Below are 21784 nucleotides of genomic sequence, written 5' to 3' on the forward strand. Positions count from 1 at the left end.
AATTGCAACCAAAGCACAATTGTTGGTTGTGATGGTGGGGGAGTTTCAGAGCCTCCAAGAGGGACTGGGAACTGGCCTTCCAAATATATTAGGCAGCTTTGAAAAATCTGACCTAGAGGGCACACGACATATTGTTTTTGTTCCCTGCCTAGATCATTATCTATCTCTGGGTATGTCCAACATTGGTCCCTGCAGGGTAATAAAGTTTACAATAAGTTTGCTCAAGTAAGTGGCTGTCTAATCAACCCAAATGTAAGCTGTTTTCTTGTGCCAATGCTAATCTTACTGATACCCACGCTAACCAGTATGAAGCTCCTTCTAGCAGCTCAGCAATGTATTACAATGTGGGCATGCTGTCAGCAAGGTTTGTAATATAAATACTTGTGCATATGAGTTCATTGTTTATATTCTAAAAGCTATGCTGGGAGAATTTGTTGGAAGTTATTTTAATTGGAGTAAAAAGCTAGATTTGGGACTCTATTGATAACCTACTTAAGGTCACAGCTGCTTTCTGGTAAGAAACTTCTCCAGAAGGCTGATTGACAGCTGTCACTGGGTCTTCTGGATCTTCACAACTGGTGATGAGAGCAACTGCACTAAATGACTTTTGGTTAGTACTAAATGACTTGATCTCCAGTGCTGACGTCTCTGTTTCTTTTTTCCGTGTCTTCTCGTATCGGTTCCATTCCTGCCCCTTCCGATCCAGTTGCATGGCACTGCAGTGAGGAGCATAAACTTCTGTGGTTTCTTCAAACTGTAAGCAATCCACCTTATAGTATTTTTTCTTTACATGTAAGACATCATTAAACCTATGGCCCCAAAGAATCTCTCTGGGGACATATGAGCTTCTTGACTGATGTGAAGTTCCTGTTGAATCACCTGTGTAGACAAATGTGACCAAGATTTCAAAGTTGTCCTTGGCCAGAGCTTTCCTGTCTAGACCATACAAGGGGCTCTCGCTATCGATTTCATGTACGACTGTCACTGGCGTAACAAGGATGATCTGGTCATTTAGCAACTTCAAGTCCTTGTATTCCATTGTCATTCTCCCCTCCTTGTCTTCCTTGTAGCGCAGAAGCTGAGCTCGTACAGAGCCCTCAACCATGTGATTTGGCCGGAAATCACCAATGCGCCACATGAGGCAAAATTTATCATCCCTCAAGCCTACTACAGCATAGTAGCTAAAACGAATGGTTTGAGCTCTTTTTCGAGCTGTGGCCATTTTAGCCAAGGCTGCTCCGATTATGAAGGTGTCAATAATGCAGCTTAATACTGACTGTAGGATAACCATGAGGATTGCAACAGAGCACTCTTCCGTAACACAGCGGTAACCATAACCGATGGTCGTTTGGGTTTCAAGGGAGAATAGGAATGCTCCTGTGAAGCTATGGACATTTGCAACACAGGGGGTTATTTCTTCATCATTGAATAAATCTCCATGTTGGATTGCTATCAGCCAGAAGACTAGTCCAAAGAACAACCATGAAAGAACATAGGACAATGAGAATATCACAAACATATGGCGCCACTTGATGTCCACCAGTGTAGTAAATATGTCCACTACATAGCTCTCCCATTCCCCAAAGATGTGTTTGAAGTACACATTGCAGCTGCCATCCTTGTGGAGAAATCGCTTCTGCAATCTTTTCATCCCCATTTCAGGGCTTTCTTGACAAGCGCCTTGGTAACTGATCTTACTTCCCTGTATGTTTACAGGCCTATAGCAACCACTCTGTTCAGGCATCTTTCTCATATCTGCCTCGTGGCATCAGTTTACAGAACACACTTGTGGTCCCAGGGGCTATTTGTTTTCTTTGTTCATTGGAAATCTATGAAATAAAAGAAAAAGTTTATTTTTGTTTTAATTTCCTATGCCAGAACACTGTAACACCAAATCTAAATAGATTCACTCTGTGGCCATCACGAGCAATTTTCTGAAGAGTACAGACTCTGACATTCATTACACAAATGAACTTAGGCCTGGAACTATGAGGCAGCTGGAAATTCAAGCAGTTAGAAATGCCCGTATCAATCCTAAAATTTGGTATGTCGATGAAAACAGAAATCAAAAACCTTTGCGGTGACCCCACTGTGATTATCTCTTCTAATGTTCTGGTGAAGTAACATTCAAATCAGGATGGGCTTTCATGAACAGTCACAGGAATGGCATGAACCCTCTTAAAGTTAGCCAAATATTTGAGGTAGTTATTTATTTGTTTGTTGCATGTTTGTTTGTTTTCCTCCATTAGAAGAAATGCCTAGGAAAACACCCTCATTTAGACATAAGACTTCAGTAGCATGGGCAGGCAAGTTCAGTGCTAATGTGTTTTAACCAGAAAATGTATCAACCACACAATCATTCATCATTATTTGTGTTTCAGTATTGCCCAGAAAAAACTGGTCATGGAATTGAACTGTACTGGGCTAGTGCTACAGAGACATATTTGTTCAATTTGTAGAAAAGTATTTACGTTTCAAATGAAAAAGAAACCTCTCTGAGGTCCTGGAAACCCTCACAAAACAAAAAAAACCAAAAAACGGCTGCCAAAAAGTATTTACATTTTTATTAATGAGTTTGAAACAAACATGCAGTATGTTAATAAAATTTGTGGATGACACAAATTTAGGAAGTGATGTGAATTAGGAGATTCCTCTGTCAGATCAGAGAAAAAATGGATGTCTTTGCAGATTGCAACCATATGAACTTCAGCAGTACGAAGTGCTAGGCTATACATTTAGTGACTAATAACAAGAACTTATGTTAGAAACTGAGACTTCATCAACTGGAATCCAATAAAAAAGGAAAGACTTAGCTGAAGTAATCAGTTACAGGATGCTTATGAATTACTTGTAGGATACAGCACTGAAAAAGGCAAATGCCTTTTCCTGCAGCTCATTCTACCATCTCCCAACCGCTAACACACTTGTCAGAAGTGATAGGGTACACAGCTAGAACAATTCAAAATTTTTGCCAGATGTCAAGCTTCTAACTGATATTTCTGAAGGAAAAAAGCTAATATTTTTGAGGAAAAACTGTCATTATTCTTCAAAAAATTCTGAGTTTTCAATGGAAAAATGACATTTCCCATTTTTAGGCTGGTTTCAGCTGACAAAATTTCAGATGTAGGTTTACAATGAAGCCAACATATTCATGGAAAATGAATTTTTAAAAAAGTTTCCTAGTGGTAGTCTTTTTCCTCAGCTCTTCATTCACTTTGCCTGAGTACAAATGACTGCACACTCTTCAAGGCAGAAGAGAGTCAGGCCCATAGAGTGTAACATATATTGGATGGACTAGATTAAAAGACCAAGAACTCTTCTCCCATCCAAGGAACAATGACAAGCATGCATAGACACTATTCCAAAAACACTTAAAAGCCAAACATAGTTTCCATTTCTTTTTTCTTTTCTTTTTTTTTTTTTTCAGTACAGAAATGAATGTGACATATGGTGTCGTAGCCTCAGAATGTGGCCTTCATTAAAAAACACAACATTAATGTTTCCAAAAATACTTCTTGGAATACAGTCTTTGGAAACATTCATATGACTTACTTTACTCATAGCTTTAAACAAACAGTGTAGCCTAGTCTATTGAAGACTCTTGACCTAACATTTTATAAGTCATATTTAACAACAAGCAAAAACTGGAAACTGTTATTTTTTTAAGAACCTCATAATGTGAGGTGTGAAAAAGAAGCAAATAGTAATCAGGAGCCAATATAATCTTAAATAAAAAACATACTTAGGTTTATACTGTTTTTCTTATTGACTGATTCAAACTAGAGTTCCTTGAAAATACTCACAAACATCCTGGGACTCTAAAAGGGACTGAACAGTTCATGAATCAAAGACTACTGAGTTGATTCCACTCTGCCGTTGCCATCAGCAAATCATCATATTTCAAAAATGGCATTTTGCTGGCACCATCTTTAGATTTTATTGGTGCTGGCAAGAATCATGGACTGTCACACATGCAGCTATGTGGCAAAGTCCACTCTGATTTTACAGTAGCCTGTCACACACAGGAGACAACTTTGATTGTGAGGCATCTTGCATTAGGAACTCTGACTCTACTTAGGGTCTCTCCTAAGTACAGGTTGTAGTAATACATGTATGCTCATGGATGTCTCTGATGGGTTTTTGGCTGGTATAAATGAAGTCATGTAGTAAGATGCTGGATTGGATTTTGCAAAACATTCAAAAGTATGTCTGTAATAAGAAAGGGAACGTGATGCAGAGCTTCCTAAACCAGAACCAAATAATCTAGCCCTGAAGCTGGATGGAGTAAAAAAGAATCAGTGCAGAGCAACACTACCAGACATATATTGCTCTCAGGATCTGAGTTAATCTTTCTCCGTCATGTTGAAAATTGGATTGCTCAGGGACATTTGGCATTGCACAGCGGAGACGTGCCCCAGATGACCTAAAATCCCAAATGTGCTTGAAAGCCATAGGAAATAGCCTTCTCAGCCACTCAAAAACATCTAAAAATGTTGCCCAGTATTTTGGGTGTGCTTAAAGGTAAGCCAAATCTGAACTTTTCCAGGCTACCTCTTAAAGTCTCTCGAGTGCAGTAATAATCATGCAGCATAATTAATAACTCTTTTACATTGTCTGATGTTGCTCAGAACATTCAAGTCGAAAAAACATCCTTCAATGTTTCTGAATTATGTAAGTCTGTATTATGATCTGTACTTCATTCATGGGGACACTTTTAAACAAGCACGTGATTTTCCTATTCCAAATGAGAGGCAGTGAGGCTGTGAAGCCAGATGTTCATCACTCACTCTACTGAGACACGCTGCCTTTTGCAGAACAGTCTGAAGACTGTTATTATTACAAAGCTTTAAAAGGGAGAAGACGACAGACTTACAACCAGACTTATGAACTTAAATCTTAGAGCCATTTCAAAAATCTTATTTTTCAAAATGGAAATATTTTACACATCCCTAAGAAAGCCATATGAATTACATTAAAGGTCCTACTACCTGGTAAAGATTAACAAAGAGGATGGGGGAGGATTTAAAAACATTCTCTACTCACTAAAGCTCATGGATCGGTTGCTGCAAATGATTCTCAGATGTTGCCAGGAAGCGTTTTCACCTTCCTCTAACAGTAACACACAAGCCCTCGCTCTTTTTTGTCTTGCTTTTACTTTCTGTGGTTTTTTTTTTTTTCCTTTATTTCTGGGCATGTTTGTACACATCATGAGCCTCCTCTTGAATACTGTTCTGTTGTTCAGAGGAGGAAGTGTGCTGAAATTTTACAAATTTTACTTTTGCTAACCATTCTTACAAATGTATTTCCCCCCCAAATAAAAACTTAGAGATAAAAATGGAGCAGTGAAGCTAGGCAGGATAGCAGGAAGACAGAAATAGAGAAATCTCAAAGATTTCGTTAGGGTAAATGGCAGAGAGGATTCTGAAGTTCTTCTAAAGCATATATGTATCAGACTCAGAGTTCAGAAAATCAGCATATATTCTTAAATATCTAAGCCAAGGTTAGGATCTTACTGTGTTGGATACTGAAACATGCTCAGGGAGACGCAGATCTGCTCTAAAGACCTGTGTTCATGGGGCCTGCATATTGACCCCCGAAACGGGTATCTTTGAAAATTTCATCCCAATTAGATATGAGAGAAAGGTAAGTAAATTCCTGTATTTCAAAGGTCATAAAGCAGTGCAGAAATAGGAACAAGCCCAACACCTACTTATACCCAGTGAAGAGCTGCCATAAAGCAAACACTAGCAGAAGTAAGTCTTTTTACCACATTTATCATCTTCATCTAGTTCCTCTTGAATAGAGCAGCTTTACCAGAACTTGAACTCTTGATTTTAATCAACTCGCTCAGAACAACAGTAACTTAAAAGCTTTAAGCATCGAGTTTAGCCTTTTAAAGACTTCCACTAAACGTAACAGTCATTTTAATCTTGGTATTTTGAGTTAAGGGCTCAGTGTTTTATGAGGATAATCGCTATATTGCACCTTAACCTAATAACCTAACAAGTTGTTGCTACACCCATTTTATGACTATATTTTCCCATTATGTAAACAAGTAGGGGTGAATTTTTGTTCAGTGACAACTTCAGTCAACAGCCTGTTTGTAAAACATTAAGCAAAACAATGTGAAGATCTTGGTTCTGGAATAATTCTGTTCTAAGATTAAATCAAAAAGAAAACAACTCAAAACCTCCAAATGAAATTGGGTACTCTCACTCTAACCCCACACACATGGAAGTGGATCTCTCTAGCGTCGGTTTAGCAATCACCTCAGTTTCCTGCTTCATTTTGGAAATGGTCTGAAAGGTTTCCAGTTTTAGTCACTGTTGTGTAACCCTGGAAGACTTTCAGTGCAGAGACCAGAAATGTGACAAGTAGAAACCTTTTGAGCTGCTATGGAACTGACTCACATACTTGTTCCTTTAAAAAAAACCCACCACCCACAAAATCTAAATAAATAGAATCATAGGACAGCATTGAGACTCTTCTTTCCTTCCTTCCTTCCTTCCTTCCTTTCACTCTTCTTCTTTGCAAAGGGACCTAACTTCTCCTAATACTTACAGCCAGTCTTTCTACTTCTGATATGTAATCCCCAGAGCAGGGTTGGCACACATCATGATTCACCATTTGTGTATCTCATATCATGCACACCACACGACTGCCCCACGGAGGTGTTTGCTAACAGTCTCCAACAGGACACACGAGACTGTGCTTGTAAATCTGCGGCCTGCTTGGCTTGTAAGTCTGATTACCCTTAGCCCACAAGATAGACTTATTTTTATGGTGCGAAAGCTTTCACTCGCCTCCTCTGGCAGAACAAAAAAGCTCAACGACGTTCAGAGTTTCAGAAAGTTATATTCTCTAACAGGTCAGGTCTGAGAGCCTGATGAGCACAACTTTATGTTACAAGTAGTTTTTTTTATATTTAATGTTCCTCATTTCAGCTCAGATCCTCACAAATGACTAAAGGGCATCTCTACAAGGGGAAGGGGAATGCAAAATCCCCTAAACTGAACCTAGAGCCAGACCTCTAGGGAGCAAGGACGTAGGAGCGGGGTTCCCACCACAGAGCGTGACCCAGAGCACTTTCAGATCAGTACATGCTTTTGTGCTGACTTTACAGGAGTGGAGCACACCCCAGCCAGGAGCTTCAATCACAGAACTTTCTTATATCCATAGTAATGTCTTTGAAGCCATTGGAGCGAAGCTTTTAAATGGCTCAACTTTCCCTTTAAAATAAAAGTTTCGTTGTTCAGATCCCTTCAGCTTAGATGACTGGGTGCAGCAGAGGTTGGTAGGGCTGCAGTTCACCAACTGGCAACAGGACTCTGTCGAATTTGTAACATGCAGTTCTGCCAGCATCACCTTACAAGTAATGCCTTTCCTCTCCATCATTTTGTGTATATGGGTCTTCAACAGCAGAAGAGAAGATTGCAAGTACAGAAATAAAAGAAAACTTTGAATAGGCTAGGCTCAGAGCTGGAGAAAAAGGATATTTCTTACACTTCCCATTCAATACCTCCGTACAGAGACAAGATCTAAAGTATCAATATAAAAGCGTTTGTTTATTAAACATTTTAAAAGATAGACATAAATAGCACAGAGCAGCAGACCTTTGCACAGATTTTAAAGTCATGCAATAGTGCTGCAATCTACACTGGAACAACTCACAGTAACAGATATATTGACATTTAATTCATCTAAGTGAAACCAGATCTCCTTAAAACAAAACAAAAAAAAAAAAAAAAGAAAGAAAGAAGTTGGGACCCTTAAGTTTGAGAAGACAGACTCTTAAAGTTGCTCCTTGATGAAGGCTGGTTACCTGTTTCAGAGCCACAGGACAGGTTAAAAATGAACCAGCCCCCTGCTTACCACTCAGGGCATTTCCCAAAATCTGTAGAAAGCTGAAAATGTCTATTTTAATTTATTTGCACTGTATGCACTGCTGGGTTTAGCCAAGAACAAGCAGTGGAAACAGTGAAATACCATGAGAAATGGAAAGTGCTTGGCAACTTGAAACTCTTGATTTCGGGCCTCACTGCCATTCTTTGTCTCAGACAATTTGGCAGGGGTGAAACCTAAAACTGTTGACTCTCAGGACTCTCTTCCTCTTTTTAACCCTCAGCTCTCAGCAGCTCCTGTACCAGGGTGATCGGACAAACCATGCATTCGACAGCACAACACCCACATCATCCTCCCCTAGTGCAGATGTGGGTGAGTACGTGTGGGCCCTCAGGCTGGGTGCAGCTTGTGAGCAGTCCCAGGGCACCTGCAGCAGTGCTGGGAATGAGCTGGGATGGCCCAGGGCTGCCTTGATGAGCCAATTCCCTGGCCACAGCAGGGAAACAAAGCGAATAGGAGCACCTGAGCCAACCCTCAAAGGTGACCCTGCTGTGCATCTAGCACAGCCCACACCTGCAATGGAGCAGCTGGCCACTGTCATTTCCTCCTGCCTGAAAATTCCTCCTCCTGATTCTCTTCCCATCAGCTATGAGCCATTTGCATTTTGGTATTGAGCTGATAGGACCAAAGAGTCTCTATTTCTGGTCAAGCCCCTATAGCCTCAGTTCTTAAAAATGGTATAGCTAGTACACATCCTAGACCTGAAAATCTACCAGACACACAGACATAGAACAGCTGAAAAGATATATTTTATATTCAGTTGTCTTCCTTTGGAAATCAGTAGCCAACCTATTCCTTACTTCAGCAGGCAGAATCCCCTGGGCTTTAATGCAAGTTAGCCGTGACGCAATCAAATACAAGTGTTAGCACTAATTATCATTTCCTCCTCCCTCCTCCCCTGACACACTGATGTCCGCGCCGACGCACAGTGAAGGTTAATTTCAATAGTTCTGCAGATGTGTGCAGTGGGATTTCTCCACACATTGAACCTTATGGATTACATTCAGCCTACAGAGGCACAGAAAAATTCTTTGAGGAACTTTTCCACCAGATCTTGTTGGCAGGGAACAGCAGAACAGTTTGTTGCAGCTCTTAATAGAGATGATGTAATACAATAATGTATTCAACAATAGGTAAGCGGCAGGTCATGAACAGTGATAGAATCAGATTAGATAATGCTGACCACTTTCATTTAACAGAGCCAACACCCTCAGCTCTGTTATTTGCCACAATTCAGTGCTGTTATATCTCTTCTCAAAACACAACAGGTTATTAATAATGGAGGATTTTGTGGGCGGGCAAGAACTGATATTCTAAAAGGGTTCTTCCAGTCTCAGGGGCCGTTTCCTTTACGTCACATTGTGCAGTTCTGCTTCCTGAGGCAGAAAGCGTACTCCTTTTTTTCCTGTTTTCTGGAGTACATTGTAAACGAAATATCCAGGGAAGGGCACTGTGACATAAGAACGCAGAGTCACTGTCTTTCCAGCTGTGCTCTTTATTCAAGTCTGTCTGTAGAATAAGAAAGGTAAGGAGATACAGGGCTGTACTTGTTGTGGCACTTCAGTTAGCTCCTCCTAAGTCCTATGTACTTTGGTGCTCCCTGGTCCTGCAGCTCTCTGTATGTGCACACATTGCAAAAACAACTGAGACAAGAAAAGGTTATGTGGCTTTAACCAAAGGGTTATGTGAAGATCAGAGAACCCCTTATATTGCCTGTGCAAGTTTTAATCCTGCCAATTCAAAAGGCTGCAGCTTTGACAATGGAAAGCCTTGTGCTGGTGTCAATGGAGTTTGGATCAGATGCCTCACTATTGTATTTCATATAAGGAACAGAATAGAATAAAACAGAATCCCAAGTTAACAGCATGAGTGAGCTCTGTTCAACAGATGAGAGAAGATGTGAGTAGGAAGCCTGAGGATCTCTTTTTTTTTTTCCCCCAACCCTAGTAGAAAGTTCCCTAAGAGGTAGCTTGACACCAGTGATTAACTAAGGGCTATCGCGGGCAGACAGGAACGCTTGCAGGTTTCTACTGATCTCAACTTTGGGCTACTGACCTCAGCAGTAATTCCACTATAATACCCAGAAGCTGTCTCATCCCGCCTAATAAAATATCTCAAATGCCAATTAAATCACCAAAGCCTTACCATTTTCAAAACTAAAGGAGGGTCTAACAGTGAAAATATCATTTTACAGTACTTCTTTAAGAAATGAAAAGGAGAAGGAAAAAAAAAAAATCAAAACATGTAAATAAAATGAATCACATCCACTATGACCTAATTTTTTAGGAAATACCACAAAAAAACCTGCTGTCTCAGGCTTTCCAGACTGATTCCCGACTCAAAAAGGTTGAGATAAGTATTAGCTAAGGATCAAGTCAAACAATGTATCAGTGCTTTTTTCTTTAGGAAAAGCACCAGAAAATTCTGTGACTGACATTAACACATGCAGTCAGATAAACAAGGTAATCAAATACTGTGCTTCAAGAAGTCAATTTATCAATCATTACTAGGGTCAAGAATGACTATTTGCTTTTCTGAGCAGCTTTGTATGACTCTCATTTGTGAATATAGATACAGCAGATCTGATATGTCTAAATTTTCTCTGGAGTCTGGTAGAGGATATTATGTAGCTCCTATGATTGGAGCTGCTCAGCCAAGGCCCAGAGCCCTACATGGGATTCCGAGTTTGAGGTTCTTCATCCAAACCAAAACATGCTTCCACATTTGTCAGGCTATATATGTCACCACGTTTTAAAAGCCTGTGAAATATATTAAATGGTTTCAGAGATCAGAGGCCTGATACAAATCCTACTGAAGTCAGCAAAGGGGTTGTCTTTGATTTCTTGTTTTGGATCAGATCTAGCTGTTGGGTTTCTTAGTATTACCACAGGCAGTATCCATCGTTGCTCTTCAGAATTGGCTTGGCTTGCTGGAATTACGGCAATACTTTCTAAGGAACAAGGACTTTTTTAAATCTTCATTTTCTTTGGTTCACAGACTTTGGCAGAATGCTGACTTTCCATATTGCTACTTAACTCCACTGGGGTCTATAGGAAATTTGGGAATGGGATGCTTCTTTCAGAGATAACTTTCAACACCTTGTAGAGCAGATGGCTGGACCTCTGTGTACACATCCTCATGAGCCTCAGTCTCCGCGTGGCTGCATGTGATCTGGAAAGGCAGGTTACTCAAACTCAGTAGTTGTTTTTTCAAAACTTATACTCAGCATGATGTTGGCCACTCCTATTTTCAACTGTCATTCTCTTCCCAAGTTCAGTGGTCTAATTTACAGTATGTTGGTGTTTTGCAAGTCAGATAATTAAAATAATGTGGAACTGGAAAATCACGTGGGTGTGTGTTTGGACTGTACATTTAAGAATTTTATTTTTACCTCAGTGTGCGGGTTGCATAACTTCCTTTTCGGTCTCTTGAAGCTGTCCCACAGCTTATTCCTGATCACCTCAGTGAGTTTCTAGACACAGTGATTAGTATTTTAAGAAATATGAAGAAAAGCAGAATCTCCTCTTAAAGCTTGTCTCTTCTCCCCCACCTTTAAAACATCATTAGATAAGTTACTCATTTCTCTAAAGATTGAAACATTCTTCCTGAATCAGAGTTGAGTTTCATTTATGCCAGTGCCCACACTTTAGTGGTGGTCCACATCAAATATTTAATGGGGCAAACTTTATTCATCATTTATGACTCCATATACAAAGCTTCTCCTCTCCACTCCATCCAAAACCATGTGTAGCAGACAGATTTAGTGCTTAATTCTTAAGATCCTTTTCAATATTTGCACAATACTAACAGATAACTCATTACCCATATCAATATCCCATTCTTTTGGATTAATCTATCACCTCTGTCAGTGTTTTTCAGATCTAATCCTCCTCTTTTTCATGTCTTCTCACTGTCCTGCTTCTTAGAGTTGCCTTTTGGCCATATTCCGAGTTCCCAAATGTTGTCGAATGAAGATGGCTTTTTTTCTTGCTGTGCTCTTGCCTTACACACTCTGCATGCGGCATGCATTGCAACAGGCACTGAAAATGGCTTTCACAATCTGCCTCACACAGTTTAAAAAGATACTTTTTGTGATGGTGAAAACCTTAAATCTTGACTTTGTTTTATTCTTTACTTGATTTGTGTTGACTACTACTACTATTTTTATTGTAATTTCCGAAGTATTTTCTTCTTTATTTTTGTAGTCGTGTTTCAACCACTATGTCAAACCTGCACTTGCCAAACGGGTTTGTGAGTAAATCCCAATGACTTCTTCCATAGGCTCTCCAATGAATGGACCCTTCAATCGTAGGCAATCGTTTTCTTCAGCTCTTGAAGGGCTTGAGAGGAATCCCAGGCCAGGCATGTGGGACAAGGACAACCTAAGAGCTAAGGCATTGCGTTTAAATCCAAGAAAAACATTCATGCATATGCTTAACTATAAGCACATAATAAGAATGAACGTAAGCCTGCTTCAAATCTTCTTGAGACTGGAGCCAGAGAGGTAAAGTACTTGTTGAAGGCTTTACAACGAACCAGTGGAGGAATGCAACAAACTGGTTTCTCAATGCCACCATAATGAATTTATTCAATCAGCAAATCCCTCAGCTGCCTCAGGGAAAGTTAATACATTATTTTCTGTTAAAAATATCAAATTGTTTCCAAAAGTGACAGTGCTTATTTAAAAAATAAAATAATTAAAAAAGTGAACTTAGGGGTTTTTTTGATAGGATTTTTGTCTTCCAGTGACTTGCATAGAGGCTGACTATGCCTTCCTCAGCGCCCATGGTCTGTGCCTCTACGGCTGACCTTTGCGTTGAAGATCTTCACTCAGCAGTACTACTGACTAAATGAGCTACTTACGGGAGGTTCAGCTCATTTCAAGATGTTTGTCATGAACCTGTTCAGTCAGCCGTGTGTTTTTCCTGTTTTACTTCTCAAAGGCAAACACTGTGAACAAGCGAGCAGATCTTATCAAGATGATGTTAACAAAAATACATCAAATAAAAATCTGTTATATTACAAATGTCAACACTCACGAAAAAAGATATCTAAACTACAGTAGAGTTGATTTTATTGCCGAAGCAATTCCAAAAGATTGTTTTGAGAAACAACTTTTCTGTTTTTCCTCACAGGTGCTATGGACCTGTGAAACAAATGTCTCTCTTGTTAAATACACATTAACTTTCCAGGGGTGCTGTCATCAGAGGCAGCAGCATGCCTAAACAGAATTTCAGTCTCTGGTTTGAAATTTACTTTTACTGTCCCCTGATCGACTCCAAATTAGTTGGGAGTTTGATAAATTGGTCAAAAAAATTAAATTCAAGATTGATATACCCAGCCTAAGTGGGAGATGCTTTATCCTATATTCTCCCTGGGTCATTTTTAGTCATGTTTTCACTGAGTAAAACTGAGTAAAATCACTTTCTCCTGCCACAAAGCCAGTCACTCAAAAGTCACACAAATCCGTAGGTGATTAATTAAACCTCAAGGTTTAATTATCAAGGCCTGACAAGCTCCAAATCACATGAGCTTGGATTGGTGGCATTCTTCCTCAGGAACATTTTGTAGAGTGCTAAGCTGTATTCACTTCATACTGAAAAAGTCTTCAGGGAATGAAGTCTGTGAAAAACATAAAGTGGTGTTTCCCACAGAAAAAGCAAGCCACACCACTTGGGTGTCTTAGTCTGGGAGTAACTGCAATGCTGATTACGCTCAGGAGAGAAAGTACAGATTAAGGACACTAAAAAGTAACTGAAATGGTTCTGGAAGGAAGCCAGAAGTACTGTAACAAAGAGAAAGCAATCTGAAAACAATAATGTCACAAAACATCCCGCGGAAAGAAGCAAGGATGAATCTCCAGTCCATATGAATGCTAGATAGATGAAGTTATCGCCCAGCTACTGCCAGCACAAACATCATTTACGAAGCTTGACAGCTGCATAGCAATTAGGAGAGGAGCTTGTGTTTACTTGTGTTTAAAGGCAGAAGCGGCGAGTGGGTTCCAGCAACATTATGACGCGTGTTGATAATTATGATATTATGCCATTGATTTGGTCTTCGGGTGTTTTTCAAATCAGGACTTGAGAGCTCTTTGTTCTCCTGTGTAAAACTCAGCTTTGAGGTCATTCTTCGCCTTACACACCCTTGGCTGTTTATGAACATCCTCACAAAACTCAAAGCCCATTTCCCATTGAGGAAGAAAAGAAACAGGTTGTGTCATTGTCTGGCTCAATTGTTCTTCATAACTACATAATAATTCCAAAGAGAGGAATACTTACTAGCTTAAAGTTTTGTTATCGTAAAAGCCTCATATCAACAATGAAAGGATATGCCTGGTACCAGATGTATGATTGAGGAGAATCTGCTTTTCATATTAAAGGAAAATGAATGAGAATGACATCCATCTATTTGAAAGGAAAATTGGCAGAAGGTTCCATGGGGCGCTCACCTACAATAATTGTTAAGGGCCATTTCTGCTATCCTGTCACCAAAATAGATGGCTCTAGACACTTATGTGTGACAGAGGTCCCCTACTGACATCCCAAAGGATGCCAAGCCAAGCCTCTTAAGCTTTTGGCTTCAGGGTAGAGGGGCAGACTTTGGCACCCTAACCTGACATTTCCTTAAAGCTGCAGGCAACATATTTTCCTGTCCTGATCTTATGCATTGTTGCTCCTAGCTGTCGCTGCATTTTATTAGTTTAGACAGCACTCTGGGATCTTTCAGAATAAAAGGATCATTATTACAGAAGTTGGAAAAATGTCAGCAGAAGGGATGAAATATTGCCCCGTGCCCTTGCCATACTGAACAGGGAATCTTTTCTTCCAGTGTTGGTTTAGGACTTAATCCTGCAAGGTCTTGTCTGTCAGCAAATACAATCAGGTTTAAGAGCATGAATAACCATCCTAGAAATCACTGGAAACTATTTTGTTAGTGTAAAATTAAGCAAGTGCGGAAGTTCTCCAATAGACTTGGACCAGAGTACTCAGCACCCTGCAGAAATGAGCCTTTAGTTCTTAGAACCATTTATTGTGTCCAGAACAGCCATTCATTAGAGCTTTGTGCAGAGAGGTTGAATTTCACTCACTTGGAAGATATTCTTTCTAACCCCCTGAGACACACAGACTCTTTGGTTGATTTGGAAAACAAAATGATTAATGGCATTTTGCAAGCTTTTCCACTAAACAGATTTTAGTTGAAATCTGTCACAAGCTAAAGAATTTGCAGGAATAGTGTCAATCTGATGACATAGTGGCAATAAATCCTATTGTACTGGATTACGTTTTTACCCATTAAAATGCTTTGACCTATTGTCATCCAAGTAGAACCACATTCCACTGGCTGTTCAAAAGGTTCTGATTTCACTCTCGATTGTTACCAGGGAAACTGCACCTCAATCCAAAACTCTGCTGCACCAATCACTTAACTCGATTTGAACAGACTCATGTAGATAAAGCGAAGCACTAATTATTTATTCCCATTGAAAAAGTCTAAATAAAACCTTTCTGAGACCTGAATAACAGAAACTTATAGAAGTTATTTGAGGGTTACTTGGTTTTTTGCATGAGGCACCAATTGCCTCATTTCTTTGGGGAATAGCTAGCTGTGGCGACAAAATGCCATGAAAAGATTAATATTCTTAGTCTACCCAAAGCAAGAGTGCACTACAAATCTCACCACAGGCCACTCCTGGAAAGAGTTGTCACTCAGTTGTGGAAAACTAAAAGGATGTTCATTAATAGTCAAACAGCTGGTTAAGGCTTGTGAGTGGAAATAGAAATGTTTGAATTTTCCCATTGAGATTTCTGGTGGGAAGTAGGCTGTGTTTTATGGCATCTACTTTTACATGTATTAAGTGCATACTATCTCAGTTGTTCAGATTTGTCTTCATTTGAGCTATCCTGAGTGGGAGAACGCCAGTTAGAAAATGTGCATGTTCTCCCATAGCTGCTAAGGATCAGCATCTCTTGGATAGCAAAATGGGCCACCTGGCCATGTCAGAAATCAGGTCAGTAAAGTTACTTCAGGTCTGATCACTGCCAGGATGCAGGCTTGCAAAGAAACGACAAGGTGATGCTGGTACTGCAACACAGAATCAATGCCCTGACATTGATGTACACAAAATTAGGTGCCAGTTTGAAAACAGTTTGAGAGAGAACATTTTAAAAAGATCCTTTGTGTTCAAAGTTGCCTCAGGAAGGAGATGCCTTTAGTTCTTATACATGGAAAATTTCCAGCTAGTTTTACTCTTTTATCCAGATGAGTCTTCATTTCATACCGCCTAGTGAATCCCTGTCTTGGTTTTCCTTTGGGGTGCAGGAAAACTTGTCTGAAAAATGGTTGTTCACTGAAATTGTCTCTATTCAGTTTGTTTCCCGGACTGTTGATTTTTATCAAATGTCAATTCTTAGATCTTCTCAGGCTAGTATTGACCTACTATCCTCTACCATGTTGACAGCAAAGAGAAACCAAAAATTCAATGCTTCCTCAGCTGAATCTTTCCACAGGAAATTAAGGGCTGAAATGCTCTCCACTCTTCCAATTCTCCAATCCAGCGTGCCACCACAAATAACATGTAAGTAGTTGAAGCATATTCTCCCCTGTCTGCACTCTCAAAACACGAATTTAACTGCTTTAAAAAGAGGAACCAGTGCTACTATCATGACTGCAAACTACAAAAAATTAACAGTTCCTTGTGAAAAGCAGCACAATGGCTTCTTGGGTTACAGCATTGCTTCCTGCCAGACAGGACGGACAACTAGTCTGCTTCTACAATAAGAGATGAAAAGATGAAGAATCAAATCAGGCTCTTATCCCAATTTAAAAAGCAAACAGAAAGGAAATCTGAGGTTGGTTTTGTTTTTTGGCTTGTTTGTATTTATCATATGGCATTTTAATTGCACAATAGGTTACTGGAAACGGATGTTCTGTTACCAAACATTCGCACCAAAAGCTCATGGTGAGAATATTGGACAAGAACGGTAACTAATAAAAGAAAGAAGGGCAAGGCATAGCCAATCTAGAGAATCTTATTCACGTCAGAGAATACTGAGCGAGGTGAATTAGAAGTGTCCTGTTGAAAGGCAGAAACTTTCTCAATATGAAGTGTTTTCCAACTGATCTTTCCAAGAACTATTCAGAACCTCTTCTGGCAGAAGGGTTTCCCAGATTTCAACCTTTTTGTCTCGTAACACTTCCTTTGCAAAAGTTTTTCTTTAGAAACAGTTTCCTGAACAAATGACTGATACATCAGTCCCTGCTCTTTCTGCCTCCAGAACAACAGATATAGAAATCTTGGTAAGAACTTGACTTGTATTTCTGACATTTCTTCCCTTCTGTTGCAGTGCTGAGTTGTTACAGCCACACTAATGAAACCCTCTAAAATATGGATTGCCTGGACATTGCCTGAATTTAGTGAGTTTGCAGCTGGTTAACTCTGATTGATCAACTGACATTTGCTAAGCAGTGCTAAACCATTTATCAACATGTACTATAATATTGCGTTTGACAGTACATAGATCAATTGTCCAATCTCTAGGGAGCTTGGCTGACTTAGTAGCACCAATCTTATTACGTCAGTACATTCACACCCTTCCAAAAGCAGTGCATCAGAATGTTTGCCCCCATTTCAAAAATGTGCATCAGAATGTTTGCCCCCATTTCAAAAATGCCCATCAGCATTGTAGAATGTGTCATGTAGATGCCCCAAGCCTTCTTTGCGTTGCTTTAAATCATGTAAACAAAAGTAAACAAGAGAAGAGAAGAGAAGAGAAGAGAAGAGAAGAGAAGAGAAGAGAAGAGAAGAGAAAGCAAAAAGAAGATATAAAAGTGCTGTCAGGCTAGTTAGTGAAGTCTTTGCAGATCATGAAAGCTAAAGAATTTTCCTCCTTTCCTTCTTTCAGTGACTAATTTCTGTTACTGTAACTAGCAGTAGGAATGTTTATCCCCACCAAAACTGAAGCATTCGCTTCCTCTTCTCCATCTCCTACAGTCACTTGAAAAAGCACTTCCCTCTGGCTCTGGCAGGAAAGCTTATAATAATACTACAAAAAACGCTATCCATAAAAGAATTTCTTTTGTGTATTAAAAGCTTATAGTCTCACTCCGTATATCACCATCCCCATGGGGAATGAGTCAGGGGTACTAAGAAACACCAGCTCAAAGTTCCCAGGAGACGACACTACCAGAAGAAAGGAAGGTGATGTAACGCAAGGACATTGCAAGCTTTTTTACAGTAACAGTCATATGGACAGACCACCTCACAGACCCCCTCTAATCTGGATCACCTCTGTCTTCTTCACAGGCTCACAGCTCTGTTATAGCTACTGCCACAGGAGGAGAGATTCAAGCCAAAACTACGGCACAGGTGCAAGTATTTGAGGAAGTTTAACAACAAGGAAGATGCAGTAGCCAGTATTATGTTACCAACCCCCTGGCAAGGGCATTGCAACCCATGCAGTGAGCAACATGATGATTGTATTGTCTTTCCCTGCAATCTTTCAACTTGTTCTGTCTGTTGGGTTAGTATTACTAGATAGGTTATCCTCAGCAGGCACACCTTGGCAGTAGGAGTGAAAACCCTAAGTGTACAGCAAGGAAAGGAAATCCTGTCCACCAGTTTGCCTTCTATATGACCTTCCCAGAGCCTTGGCCTACTTGGAAAAATATTACAGAGTTTTCAGTACAGTTTAAAATGTTTGTTCAGGATTTAGAAATATAGAAATAGGGGTACCTCTAAGGTGGATGAACATAATTCTTCCCTTCTTACCTTTGCTTGCGGATTTTCATAGCATACTAGGAGTCAGAATCTCTCAGCAGACTCTTTATACATACACGTTTGCGCACAAGTACACATTCACACAGGTCCTCACACACAGACACTCAGATCTAACAAAACTGTGTCCATTCCTGTATTTCAGGCCTTCACTACTAGGCTCCTTCTACTACAGTCGTTCCAACAAACTGGTTGCCCAGACCAGACTCATAAGGCAAGCTCTGGGGCAGAATGATTCTTCTGACTCACACTCATTTCAGCCAACATTTCTCACAGTCTGTAACCTTCAATTTCCTCTGGTATGAGTTGAAAGTGCCTCTGCTGGTCTGCCCTCCTAACTCAAGAATTCATGCGGGCAGTTCTGCTGCACCTTAGCTTTGTTCCTCTGCTGGTAATGACAAGTTGGATAAACCCCACCAGAAATGGACAGACAGGAATGGAGGAATGTAGGAACTGCCAAACTGGATCAGATCCACAGTCTGTCTAGTCTGGTATCCTGTCTCCACCAGTGGCTAATACCAAATGCTCCAGGAGAAGGTGTAAGAGCCCTGCAATAGGCAGCTTTGGAAGAATTTCCCTCCTCTAACAAGTTCTTATCCTGATCTTCAGTAATTAGAGGCTGGCTTCAGCCCTGAAATTACACAGCTTAATAGCCTTCCCAAACATGTATTCATACAAGCACTAAAGCTCTGCCTCTTTTTAATATTCAAATAAACACGAACTCTCCTTCTGAATTTCAGAGAGAGAAACTGTGTTTCCAAACAACAACTAACAAGCTGCCAGGTTACAATGCAAAACACACTTCCAGTTGAACAAGATAAACAGTTTATTCCCATCCAGGTTGTTTAGTTAGTTTAAAACTCTCTAAGGTAGCAGAATTTCTGTTTACATGCACACATACAGAGACAAGCATAATTAAGAAAATGAGAAATGGGCTTTACCTTAATGTCTGCTGAGATCTGAAAGAATCTCTGCTTCACTCCCTCCTTTCTTTTTCTCTGTCTCTCTCCCTCTCTCTTGCATGGCTGGACTGACAGGTTGGCAGAGCTGAGAACGACAGGTTGGGTTTGTTTTTTTAGGCACAACTCCTCCCCCTCTCAAAGAGAGAAAAAAATGCAAGACCGTTTGGGAAAAGTTCACAGAAAATCCCATCCTTTTAGCACATTAGAACTGATGAGAAATATGCTACACTTGGGAGCCCAGCAGTTTTCCGATTTTTTTTTTCTCAAAAAGGCTCAAGGTCTCCTTTGCAATAAGTATGAAGCAACCAGAGGATTTACACCAGGAACTAATTTGATCCCAAACCTTTCCCATTTCTCTGATAACTGATCCAACAGATAATTATAGCCCCCTTACAGCAGCCTTGACAAGAGGATTTTTGTAACAGTGGAAAGGACTTTTTGCATGCAGAACAAATATCCTTGGGCCTTGGATTTTATCCTTGCATCCCACCAGCACTACGTATAATAAAAACCACCAGTAGATGTCTGAAGTCCTTATTTTTCTCCCAGAACCCTCTGCTGCTGCTAACCTGTCTGCACTCACAGCAAAAAGCAGGTTATTTCAAACTCCTGTCCTACTCCATCCTCTGACTTGGTTGCATAGAGACCAGCTTGCCTTCTGTCACTGTCACCTGAAATGTGATAGCAATCCCAGATTGCTGAGAGAGATCTTCAGCAGGCCACACTGGCCACAAAAATGAGGTCAGTGTAAAAAGAGGCATATGCAGTACAGAGCAATGCTATCAGTTGTGCACTTCCACAGGCCCTCCCAGGTGTTCTGGCTCACCTAGACAAAATACATTCCTGGAAACTCCTGCTACTACAAAGTTTTTTAACTCAACCCATTAGAGAGTGTTACACACAAGATGCAAACAATGATCTTCCCCTAAGCCTATCATAGCGCCTTCAGATTAGGGCTGTGTCAAATGAATTCGGCCTGCTCCTCCTTCTGTGCACCGCTGCTCCTTGTGCCTGCGCCCACCTGGCCATGCAGCTTTGCTACTGGGGACCCATGGGCGGAAATTTTTGTTAATAAATGCTAAGAAAGAGAAGCCAAGAGGTTGGTGGCTGGTAATGAAATAACCTTTACACTTACACTTTCCTGCCATCTATCAGAAGAATTGAGAGGCAAGTCTCTTTTGTGCTCTAATGCTTTTCCTGAGATGGCAGTTTGGGCACAAATCTGCAATTTTTAAGGCCTGTTCTCTGCTGAGTAGCCATCTCTTCCTTACCCTGCTGTTTCAAGCAAATGGGCAGTAAACTAATGAGAGTCATCTGCATAAATTTGCATCACAGACTCCTTGAATAGAATCCATATTTCCTCTGGGTCAGATTTGCAGCTGGTTTATAACAATGAAGTTTCACAGACTTCATTTACCTGCGTCACTATGGCTGGCATTACAGTATTCAGTATGCTGATTAAGCAACAGCTCTGCAAAGCCATAAGTATTCCAAAACTTCTGGAAAAAGACAGCCAGTTATGCTGAACTAGATTAGAGGTGAATTCAATGGATATCACACAAAGTAAGTATGACATCATATACAATAATGTCCAGTTCCACCCCTTGCTAGCTAAGCTTCTTCAGTATTTCCTGCACCAGGGGAGGGCCTTGTCCCTCTATTCCAGGACCAACTTCCATTCCTCCCCAGCCTCCTGCAGAATGCATTTTCTGTCTCTTCTATCAGGCAACTGTTCTCAATCGTGTTCAGCTCTCTATTTAAGATTTCCAGGGAGATAACACAAATGCTCAGAAATCTTTCCTGCCAGTGGAATAAGTTAACTGAATCCAGACAAAACTAGCCAAGACCAGCACAAAAATTCAGTGATAATGAATCATGGCTGAATGCACCAGTGCCTGCTAAGTGCCTCTACGAAGTGAGAAACTGTTCTTAAGGTTACAGCATGGTAACAGTCTTTATGTTTCCGCCTTAATTTCTAATACAGATGGGATGGGGATAAGACTGTATTAGCATTAAGTGCGTGCCAGTCTCAGCATTAGAGTATCAAAGGTAGATTTACTAGCAGAGAGATCCAGCTGTGGCTTGCTTTGGCACTGATATGTAACAGTCTTCTCAGTCCTCACTCCTCAGCATTGTGTTCCCC

General features: G+C 40.3%; 1 protein-coding gene across 1 annotated transcript; it reads right to left on the bottom strand.

Moving 5' to 3' along the window:
• Window positions 1-463: 463 nt before the first annotated feature.
• On the bottom strand, window positions 464-1753 carry KCNJ16 (potassium inwardly-rectifying channel, subfamily J, member 16). Its single transcript, XM_009572150.1, has one exon. It carries the CDS (start codon window positions 1751-1753, stop codon window positions 464-466), a length of 1290 nt encoding a protein of 429 aa, XP_009570445.1.
• Window positions 1754-21784: the final 20031 nt, after the last annotated feature.

Source organism: Fulmarus glacialis, unplaced genomic scaffold (assembly GCF_000690835.1).
Source record: "Fulmarus glacialis isolate BGI_N327 unplaced genomic scaffold, ASM69083v1 scaffold23742, whole genome shotgun sequence".
NCBI lineage: Eukaryota > Metazoa > Chordata > Aves > Procellariiformes > Procellariidae > Fulmarus > Fulmarus glacialis.

Excerpts from the sequence above, each read along its gene's own strand:
- KCNJ16 (XM_009572150.1), bottom strand. The coding sequence starts at position 1,753 with ATGAGAAAGATGCCTGAACAGAGTGGTTGCTATAGGCCTGTAAACATA.